Genomic DNA, 11139 nt, shown 5'->3' on the forward strand with positions numbered 1-11139 from the left:
TCCGCAACGAGAAGCCACGACAATAACAAGCCCGCGTCCCACAACAGAGAGTATCCCCTGCTCACCGCAACTAGAGAAAGCCCACGCGCAGCAACGAAGACCCAACACAGCCAAAAAAACAAAAAAACAGCTCCTGCTTGGGCCCTTTCTTTGGGCACACCCCCACAGCAACCCTAGGAGGCGGGTGCTGTTTCATCCCCCTTTTACTTATGATTAAACAGGTCCAGAGAGGTGAAGGGACTTGCCCTAAGTCCCTCCACTAGAAAGCGGAGGAGGAGTGGGGAATTTGAATCCCAGTCTGCTCGACCTCAGACCAGACAAGGGACAAGCAGCGGAAGCTCAGGCTGGAGGGAACGTCTGCCCTCAGTGCTCGAAGGCCCAAGGCTGCCAGAGTCATGGGCAGCACAGGGCAAAGTCAGGAGAAGCAGACTCTTGACCTGATGGGAGCCTTTATTCAGACAGCAGAGACTCGCCTCCCCCACTGCCAGCCCAAGGCTGCCAGAGTCATGGGCAGCACAGGGCAAAGGCAGAAGCAGACTCTTGACCTGATGGGAGCCTTTATTCAGACAGCAGAGACTCGCCTCCCCCACTGCCTCCCTCTTCTCAGGCCTTGGGAATTGGGTACAGCCCTCCCTCCTGCAAAGACCCCCAGCCTGGCACCCAGAGAACCCTGGCTGGCAGGGAGGGGTTGGGAACGGGGGTTGTGGACCTGAGCCATCCCGGCATGAGCCTAGGCAACTGATTCCTATGCACACGTGGTTCTGAAACCGTGCACCTCAGACTGGAACTTGAACCCACATGCCAGGACTTGAACCTGGCCAAAACCCAGATTGGGACTTGAACCCACGCGGCCAGGGCTCGAACCTGGCCAAAACCCCCAGTCTTCCAACTGAGATCACATACCTGGTTTCAGGACTTAATGAAGCTCAGGTTCTTGATGTTTCATTGCAGAAAGTATTCAGTGAGACAAAGTGATAGGTAAGAGGTGGATTTATTCAGAGAGAAACACACTCCACAGAGTGTGGGCCATCTCAGAAGGTGAGGAAGGCACCAGGGTATGCGGGTTGTCAGTTTTTACAGGGGTGGGTAATTTCATAGGCTAATGAGTGGGAGGAGTGTTCCAGCTATTTTTGGGGGGGGAAAGGGGTGGGGATTTCCAGGACTTGGGCCACAGCCCACTTTTTGATTGTTATGGATCCTTGGAACTGTCATGGCGCCTGGGGGTGTGTCATTTAGCTTGATGACGTGTTGCAGTGACCATATACTGAGGCTCAAGGACTAGTGGAAGTTGACTTGTCCGCCATCTTGGACCCATTTGGTTTTAGTCAGTTTATGTCTTGTCCTAGGGCTTTGTTGTTCTTTCAAAGGTTGTGCCCTGCCCCCTTCCCTCCTGTTTCAGTTCTCTTTGGGCAGCTCCTGGCTCCCCTAGGAGCTCCACCGCTGCCTGCTCCCTCCCGAGTTGGCCCTCAAAGCCACTGAGCAGTAGTTATGATAAATTATGATTAGTGATGTCCAAGGGTCAGTGTTGAAAGAAAAGGAACAAAGGTGATGGCAAAGGAGCGCTCCACCCCCGGGGAAAGCAGGGGTGGGGGGTTGGGAGCCAGACCAGGCCCTCCGGCTCAGGGGCTCAGGGCCTAGGCTGGGCCCTAGACGTGCATGGGGGGCTCTGTGATGCTCAGCTCCTGCCGTAGGGCCTTCAGGGGCTGCTCCCAGCGCCGCTCGTAGTACAGGTTGAGGACACACGGGGCTCTGCGCGCATTCTGAACTGCCCATGGGATCAGCTTTGAGACCAGCACTTGCAGGCTTCTGTGGGGCAGCAGAGAAAAAAGAAGACAAAAGACATAAGGTCCCGAGTGCTGGGCACACCACGTTCCCTGCAGTGGATGTGCATTTTCTCAGTTAATCCTCACACAGACCCAAGAAGGAGGTAGTTACTATCCCCACTTTTCAGATGAGGAAACAGAAGCTCAGTGAGGTAAAGCCCTGTGCCCAAAGCCACACATTTTGAACATGCCAAAGCCCAGCTTTAAATCGAGGGCTACCTCACTCCAGAAACTAATGCCAGATTGCATCCCCCTGCCCCCCCAGTTCCCTGATTCTACTGTTCTCACCCGATACTGAGGCCTGGCCCAAGAGACCCTAGAGTCCTATGAAACGTCCAGGCTTCATTCATAGTCCTGGAGCCCCTGTGCCAGGCCAGTTTCACCTCTCTGCCCCATTCTTCCCATCCTGGATTCCTGAGAACCACTGGGGCTGCTCAGAAAGGCTGTAGGCTCTTCTCTATTTCCTGGAGCCCTGAGCCTTCCCCTGACCCCTCGCCACTTGAGAACTTACTGGGCACTGAGTTGGATCGGTCCGAAGAGTGCACTCAGGATGCACATGGGCAGGCCGGTCTGGACAGCCTCAAACCACTTCACCACGATCTCCCCTGGCAGGCAGGGTGGGGAATGGGGTGAGAGGTGAGCAGGGGCCAGGAGGAGAGGCCAGTGATGCTGATGCTCAGGGCAGGACACAGTGAGGTGTCTGCTCCGTTCTGAAACTCTACTAGGGGTCAGCAGTGCCCAGTCCCAGCCTGTGCTGGGCCCTGGGGCACTTGGCTTGGGGTTGGGGAGAGGAAAGAGCAGAAGGAAATAAGGGCTGGGAAGGAAGCTTGGGCTCAGAATGCAGAGGACTACAAAAGCCAGGCTGAGGACTCTAAGCCTTAGGGAATTGCTGAGGGTTTCAGAGCGCAGGGAGCTAACAACTGCAACAGGGCAGGGAGCCCTGGTGTTTGGATGCCGCTACATCAGCGTAGGAGCCGTAAGAGGCAGTGGGGATGGAGGACAGGGGATGCACGGCACAGGTGCACCAAGATGTTCGGGTAAAGCAAAAAATGAGGCACTGGGCCAGCTGATTGGTGGGTGACTGAGACAGGTGTGCCCTGCCCTGGCCCTGTAGACAGACTTGGGAGACAGGCTGGCCAGAGCGCCCTGTCCCCGCCCCATGCCCCACTCCCACTCCGGAGGCACTCAGCAGCTGGCTGGCTGGCACTCACCCAGGATGTTGGTGGGCATCCCCAGCAGGGTGTGGAGCATGTCGTGCACCTCCCGGTACCGCTGGATCACGTATGCCAACTCCTCATCGTCCACGAATCGGGTGGGCGCTCTGGTGTCTGGGGAGACCCTCTGACAACCATGAACCTCCCCTAGACCCCTTCCTGATGGCTCCCAGGGTCCAATTTGCCAGCCTCTCCTTGACTCTCAACCACGCCCACCAAATTCAAACCCCACCAGAAATCTCTGGGGACTTTGTTTCTGTGCATACCTGCTGACAGGGGAGTCCTCAGGCAGGGAATATGGTGGATTGGCGCCCCCTTTGCCTACCCCAACTCACACATAATGTACACACCCTGTTGGAATCCCTGGAGGTGGGGTGGGGGGAAGCAGGAGTTGTTTGTTTAATGATATAGAGTTTCAGTTTTACAAGATGAAAAAGCTCTGGAGATTGGTTTCACAACAATGTGACTATACTTAACACTGTTGAACTGCCCATTTAGAGATGGTTAACACAGTAAATCGTATGTATGTATGTATGTATGTATGTATGTATTTACTTATTTACTTATTTATTTATCTATCTATCTATCTATTTATGCGGTACGCGGGCCTCTCACCATTGTGGCCTCTCCCCTTGTGGAGCACAGGCTCCGGACGCGCAGGCTCAGCGGCCATGGCTCACGGGCCCAGCTGCTCCGCGGCATGTGGGATCTTCCCGGACCGGGGCATGAACCCGTGTCCCCTGCATCGGCAGGCAGACTCTCAACCACTGCGCCACCAGGGAAGCCCCTGTTGTTATTATTTTTTAAAACTACAATTATAAATAAAATGGGGGGAAAAAACCAAGAAGCACCCAAGGCCCCGAATTCGTCAGATGAACTGCTCCCAGCCTAGGGTGCTCTTTCCCTCCACCCTCATCTTCACCTTGACCATTCCTGCCTATCTTCTGGTCTCTTGTAACAACCCATACCTTTCTGTGGCATTCGACATGATTGTATCGTGATGTTTAGTGCATGTGATTGTTAATGTCTCTCATCTAGACCTGCACTGTCCAGTACAGCAGCCAATCATGGCAGCCACTGAGCCTTGAAATGTGACAAGTTCCAATTGAGATGTGCTGTACATGTAAAACGCACACTGGATTTTGAAGATGGTATGAAGAGAATAATGTGAAATCTCAATAATTTTTTTTTTTTGCGGTACGTGGGCCTCTCACTGCTGTGGCCTCTCCCGTTGCGGAGCACAGGCTCCAGACGCACAGGCTCCAGACGCACAGGCTCCGGACGCACAGGCTCAGCGGCCATGGCTCACGGGCCCAGCCGCTCCGCGGCATGTGGGATCTTCCCGGACCGGGGCATGAACCCGTGTCCCCTGCATCGGGGCAGGCGGACTCTCAACCACTGTGCCACCAGGGAAGCCCAAATCTCAATAATTTAAAAATATTGATTACATATTGAAATGACATTTTAGTATGCTGGATTAAACAAAATATCTTATTGAAATTAATTCCACCTGTTTCTATTTGCTTTTATTTATCTGCTAGCAGTAGATTACCTATGGGGCTTACACACTATTGCTATGAAGAGTGTTGCAGCAGGCTGGAAGCAGCACAGGACTGGGGCTCACGGTTCTATCTCCAGGGCCTGGATGAATAAACATACCTTAAATGCAGGAGTAAAAGGCCAGCCCCAGGCACTTTTCTGACCTCAGGTAGGGATGGCACCTGTCCTCCTTTACCCACCCTCTCTGAGTCCTTGGCAGCACCCATGCACGGTAGGGGCACCCTGGTCTTCCTAGTGCCAAAGCATGGCCTCAGCCTGTCCAGAGGCCAAGGGATTTGATGCCGTTATTGCTTGGGGCTGCTGGCCCTGTGCCATGGTCTGTGCCTGTGACTTCACTGGGTCCCAGGTCTAATTTCTTCTACAGAGTTCTACCTGCTGTGTGAAGCTGAAGGTGGTCAGTGACGGCCTACATGTATTGAGTACCTACTATGTGCTGGCACTGTATGAAGTCCTTTACACATATTGTCATTCTGCATCCCTGAGACCACCTGGGTGTAGATACTGTTATGAGCCTCAGATACAGATAAGAAAAATGAGGCTCAGAGATATAAAGTAGCTTGCCCAAGATCACACAGCTGACTAATCAAGTGGCTGAGCCAGGATTCGAAACAAAGCCTGCTGGATTCCAAAGCCAGTTGCCTTAACATCCATTATTAATCAGCCATATAAGTGCCTTGAAAGATAAACATGAGGTTTCCTTACCTCAGATAAGGAGTCTGCGGGCTCAGAGGTCAAATGATTTGCCCAGGGCTTTAAAGCTGGGAAGAAAGGCAGACTTCTAACTCAGGCTACTCCAGAGCCCATGCCTGTAATCTTGATGCCACAAGGACAACCACCCACGCCCCACCCCACCCCCTCCAAGTCAGCCTCAGGGAGGGTGGCCTCACCTTGAACTTTGATCTCAACCTCTGCTGGGACAAAGGCGTTCTTTTACGCTGTGTGGGCTGCTGGTTTCCAGGCTCCAGAAGTGTCACAGTCTCTAGGGCCGTTACCACAACTAAGGCTGTGGCTGAGCAAGGCGCCCAGGGGGGCCTTGGCAGTCCCATACCCTCCACAACAATAGGACAAAAGGCTCTAGGGGAACTTCAGAAGATTCTCCATTCCTGGGTGGCACCTGGAGCAGGTCACCCTGGTGGATTTCCCACTGATGAAATAAACTTGCATCTTGGTGAAATCTCCGGGTGATGGTATAAAATGGGGCAGAGGCAAGTGTTAGGAGAGTATGGGGAACAGATTATTTTCTCAGGGACAATAATCTCCTAAAGCAGGGATTCTCAACTGTCCACCATGGGACATCTGCAATGTCTGAAGACATTTATGGTTGTCACAACTTAGGAGGGCGAATGCTACCGGCATCTAGTGTGTAGAGGCCAGGGATGCTGCTAAACATCCTACAATGCACAGGGCAGCCCTACAACAAAGAATTATCCAGCCCCCAAAGTCAACAGTGCCAAGGCTGAGAAACCCAGTTCTAGAGCAACCTTTGCTCACTCCTTCACCTCCTCCAGCCTGGCTGGCTCCTGCAGCTGGACTGGATAGCCACTTGACAGAGGTGCTTTGATGGGAAGTATATGTGTTGGGGCAGGGAGGGGAAGGGACAGGGAAGGTGCCCTGCTGTATCCTTGGGTCCTTCTATAAATCAGATCATGTTACTACCCTGCTCGAAACCTCGATGGCTTCCTATTGCTTCTATTACAAAATACAGACTCTGTCTCTAAGCAGATAGGGTGGGGGATCCCTGGAGAAAAAGAACCAGGCATGGCATTCTTGACATTAGAGAAGCCATTTTGACCTAAGCCATTTTGTGACCTAAGCCTAGACACAATGCTTGCCCTTCAACAGGTCTCAGTAATTAATGAGCTTCAAGGAATAAAGGAATGCAGGAACAGAGGAAAAGCAGTCAAGAAACAATAGCTCAGGGACTTCCCTGGTGGTACAGTGGTTAAGAATCCGCCTGCCAATGCAGGGGACACGGGTTCGAGCCCTGGTCTGGGAAGATCCCACATGCCGTGGAGCAACTAAGCCTGTGCTTCACAACTACTGAGCCTGTGCTCTAGAGCCCGTGAGCCACAACTACTGAGCCCGTGTGCCACAACTACTGAAGCCTGTGCGCCTAGAGCCTGTGCTGCACAACAAGAGAAGCCACTGCGATGAGAAGCCCATGCACCACAACGAAGAGTAGCCCTTGCCCGCCCGCTGCAACTAGAGGAAGCCCGTGTACAGCAAGGAAGACCCAATGCAGCCAAAAATAAATAAATAAATAATAAAATAAAAATGAAAAAAAACCCCAATAGTTCAGCGATAAAACAGTGTCCTAGTTCCTCCTCAAAGAATATACATAACAATCTGATGTGTATCTTTAAGCTTTTCTGTAGGAACTAAGGCCCACACCCAGGTGGAGGATGGTAACTACATGCTAAGATCCCGGACTAGTCAGTACCTAAGAAATGATGACGCTGACCTTTTCTGACCCTCCTGACTTCAATCAATTAAGACTTGGACTCCGTAGACCTCTGCCCCAATTCTATGCTGAATTCTCCTCTGCTCAAGCCCCTTTATGAAGACGCATATACCCTTAGCTTAAAACTTCCCCACTTTTGCTGTTAACAGACACTGCTTTGGGAAAGATCCCCGGTGTTCGCCTTACTTGCTGCAAGTAATAAATCCTTCCTTCTCCCCATCTTTGGCTTGATTGTTTCTTTTGGCTCAACACCCACCAAGAGGCGAACGCAGTTTTCGGGTAACACTTCCCGTGGCAGGCAGGGTCTGGCTGGGCCAGGCTGACCTCCCGGCCCATTGCCTGCCTCCCCCCAACTCACTCCTCTAAGGTCATACTGGCCACATTGGTCAGTTTGCCTTTTCCTAACCACACAGAGCCTTGCGCTTGCTGGTTCCTCTGCTCGGAATGCGCTTCCCCATCTCTCCTCAGAACTGGCTCCTCCCCATCTTCCAAGTCTCCCCAGCAGGGCCTCCCATAACCACCCTGTTAGAAGTGGCCACCTGCCACCCCCACTCCGCCCCGTCCTCTATCATGTTGACTGCTGTCCTCACAGCACCACCTGCTAGAATAGTACTAAATAAATATTTTGCCTGAATTTTTATGAGAATTTTCTACTTTTACTGCTCTATAGTCTACCTCCCCAACTAGAATATTAGCTCCATGAGGGCAAGACCTTGTCTGTCTAGTTCGCCACCGTATCCCCAGCACTTGGAACAATGGATGGCACATGACCGATTCTGAACAAATGAATGAGTCCCTTGGTAGATGGGACTCTGCCCCCCAGTCCCTGTCCTCTCTGTCTGGGGTTGGAGAGTGCCACACTTGTCACACCCAGGGAAGACACTGTCTCTAGAACAGGGGGACACAATGCGACAGTTAAGAACATAATCTGGGTTTGAATACTGCCTCCATTAATACTGGCTTGTGAAATCAGCAAGTTGTTTAACTGCTCTGGGCCTCAGTTTCCTCATCTATGAAAAGGAGATAGGGACTTCCCTGGTGGCGCAGTGGTTAAGAATCCGCCTGCCAATGCAGGGGACATGGGTTCGAGCCCTGGTCCAGGAACATCCCACATGCCGCGGAGCAACTAAGCCCATGCGCCACAACTGCTGAAGCCCGTGCGCCACAACTACTGAAGCCCGCACGCCTGGAGCCCGTGCTTCGCAACAAGAGAAGCCGCTGCAGTGAGAAGCCCACGCACCTCAATGGAGAGCAGCCCTCGCTCGCAGCAACTAGAGAAAGCCTGCGCGCAGCAACGAAGACCCAATGCAGCCAAAATATATATATAAATAAGTAAATTCATTAAAAAAAAATAAATGAAAGGAGATAATAATAGAACATACTTGGCAGGGTTGTTGGGAGGATTCAGTGAGCTCATGTATGAGCCTGGCACCTGGCAGGCAGTAAGAGGTTAATAAGTGCTGGCCAGTGTAATTGCTCGCAGCGATGTTCCCGGCCCATTTGCCTATCCCATAGAGAACGACAAAGCCTTGGCGCAAGAGACTGCAAGGCACTCCTGCCCATGCTGGTAGCTCAGGCTCCTCCTTCCTCAGGACATTACTCCTGTGCCATTCCTCTCCCCTTCCTGGTGACCACAAAATGCACAGAAGCTGGAAACTCACATTCACATCCAGGAAACGGAGATACTCGCGGCCAAGGGAGCCCTCAGGCAGACTCCGGAGCTTGCCCAGGTCAAGGGTGGACAGTGAGATCCGGGGACGCTCCCTGTGAGGCAGAAGGCAGGACTCAGGTATTGGGGGGGCACCAGCAAAGGCAGGTGAAAGGTCCAACTAGATCAAGAGTGTGAGAGGTGAAGGGGAAGAGAGCAGCAATGGGGCCACAAGTGCTAATGGAGCACTTACTACTGACCAGGCCAGTGGCAGGGACTGAGGAGACTACCACAAGCTAAGGCTATGGTTCCTGCCTTAGGTAAACAGGCCTCAGATGTGATCAGCATATTCACAAAGGGCACTGAAGGGGTGGGGGTTATAGGCAGCATATGTTATGGGACCTTAGTGAAGGCACCAGAGCCCTGTTGCTGGAACTGGGCTGAGGCCACCATATTGTACTACCCAGGGGTCATCACAGTGTCTATGTGAATGGCACCCACGGAGTTGGGCAGTGCCCAGCCTGTGCAACCATCCATGGCCAAGGTATCAAGAAGAGCTCTCTAGAGGAACACAACGTGATTCCCGAGAGATCAGAATCCCCAAAGAATGCCCTCAATGCCCCAGGCAAAGATGGGACCTACTGCAGGATCTGGGCACCCTCTGGATCCTTCCTCATCTGGTCCCTGAGGACCTTCAGGGTACGGCATCCTGTGGTCTCCCCCAGAACGGCAACCATGTCTGAAAGGAAAGAAATGGGGACAAATGGAGAATATGATCTTAGGTAAGTTACCTGACCTGATCTGAGCCTTAATTTCCTACATGATAAAACAGAATATCTACCTCTTAGTTATGAAGATTCAAGTTAAACACTTAATCACCTGGCACACAGTAAAAGCTCAATATATCTATAGTTACTACTATGGTTGTTAATTTAATTGGATGAGATGGCTCTGGTTAGCACAGTGCTCTAAAGAGTTCATAAATCACTTCCACATCCGTCATCACGACAGAATACCATGTCTCCATGGATGGGTATAGGCTTTGGTATCAGAGAGTGCTGGGTTTGAGGACTGGTGTGATCACTATCTAGGTGACCGTGTGCAAACTGCTTCACATTTCCAACCCTCAATGTCCTAATTTGTGAAGCGCAGGTGATACCTTTCATATAGGGTTAATGCAAAAAATCAATAACAACACTCATATAAAACAACACAGTGAGTAAGCAAAACAAGGGCTCAGTGAACAGTTAGCATTATCGTTTTTACTAGGAGTAACAGTACTTTCCAGACTAAGAATCCTGGAGGAGATGAGAAAAACACTGTAGCATCTCAGAACGTTCTATTAAAACATCCAGCAAACACTTATTGAGCATTTATTATGTGCCATGCACTATCCAAAATGCTAATGGGATGTTATAATTTGATGGGCCCTCATAAATCATCTAATCCAGAGGTTCTCAGTGTGGCTGGATGACAGAATCTCCCGGGAAGTTTAAAAAGTTTAAACTTTTTAAGTTTAAGAAGGCAGAAGCTCAGATTCCACGCCCCTTCCTCCCTCCCCTCCCCTCCCCTCCCCTCCCCACTCCCGGCAGATTCGAATTGAGTAAGTTTAGGGTGGGACCCAGGCATCTGCATTTTTATGAACGTCGCGGGTGATTATGAGGTGCAGCCAGGGTTGGGTACCCTGGCCTAGTCTAGTCTCCAGTTACCCAAAGCAAACGGAGGCTTTGACAGTGTCCGGGACCTCCCCGGGCTTTCAAGGCAAGGCAAGGGCGCGCCCAGACCCCAAGCCGCCCCAGGGAAGCGCCGGCGTGGGCTGCCTTACCGTGGCGATACGGGTCATAGAGCGCCATTCCAGCAGAGCCCGCGGCCAGCAGCGCCTTCTGCAGCGGGGAAGTGGGGATGTGTTCGGGGTAGAGCAGGCCGGTGCCGTGGCTCGTGGCTCGAAGGGGCACATCTGCGGGGAAAGAGAACAGCCGCGGTGAAAGGAGCGGGGTGGGGTGGGGGGGGGGGACAGCGGCGTGGCGGGTCCCCAGCACTCCTTCCTGGCCCCGCCACTTGCCTGCAGCGGGCCTGGGACGGCTTCGGAACGCGCGGAGGGGGCGCAGGACCCCGCGCAGCAGTGTCGCCATGGCAGCGGGCACTGTAGGACTTCCCAGGGAGGATGGGCGGGGCAAGGCCGACTCCTCAAGCTTCTCCGGCGACGACGCGCAGGAGAAGTCACAAGGACTCGATCCCTACTGCGCTGAGTAGGACCTTTTATGCGGGAAAGATAGCACGGACAGGGAAGGTCTCTAAGTATGAGGAAACCCAGGCAACCTACTTCCACAGATATAAAATTCTCCCCGTTTCACCAAACCCCAAAAAGTGTCTCCAGATAAGCTCCGCCAGCTTTGGGGGTTCAGCTCCGGACCTTACTCCCTTCTCGGAAGC

The 11139-nt window shown here is 52.4% G+C and overlaps 1 protein-coding gene across 1 annotated transcript; it reads right to left on the reverse strand.

The window, feature by feature from the left end:
• Window positions 1-972: 972 nt before the first annotated feature.
• Window positions 973-11121, reverse strand: COQ4 (coenzyme Q4). Its single transcript, XM_081236756.1, has 7 exons — window positions 10769-11121; window positions 10532-10663; window positions 9349-9445; window positions 8720-8822; window positions 3035-3164; window positions 2335-2428; window positions 973-1806 (listed from the first exon to the last, which is right to left on the reverse strand). The coding sequence occupies exons 1-7, from the start codon at window positions 10836-10838 to the stop codon at window positions 1647-1649; spliced, it is 786 nt and encodes a 261-aa protein (XP_081092882.1). The 5' UTR covers window positions 10839-11121; the 3' UTR covers window positions 973-1646.
• Between the last annotated feature and the right edge of the window lie 18 nt (window positions 11122-11139).

This window comes from Mesoplodon bidens (assembly GCF_964165515.1).
Source record: "Mesoplodon bidens genome assembly, chromosome: 6".
Classification (NCBI taxonomy): Eukaryota; Metazoa; Chordata; class Mammalia; order Artiodactyla; family Ziphiidae; genus Mesoplodon; species Mesoplodon bidens.

Excerpts from the sequence above, each read along its gene's own strand:
- COQ4 (XM_081236756.1), bottom strand. The coding sequence starts at position 10,838 with ATGGCGACACTGCTGCGCGGGGTCCTGCGCCCCCTCCGCGCGTTCCGA. Across the intron at positions 10,664-10,768 it reads CCGTCCCAGGCCCGCTGCAG|ATGTGCCCCTTCGAGCCACG; the intron begins GCAAGTGGCGGG and ends CTTTCCCCGCAG. Across the intron at positions 3,165-8,719 it reads TCCGTTTCCTGGATGTGAAT|AGGGTCTCCCCAGACACCAG; the intron begins GTGAGTTTCCAG and ends CATGGTTGTCAG.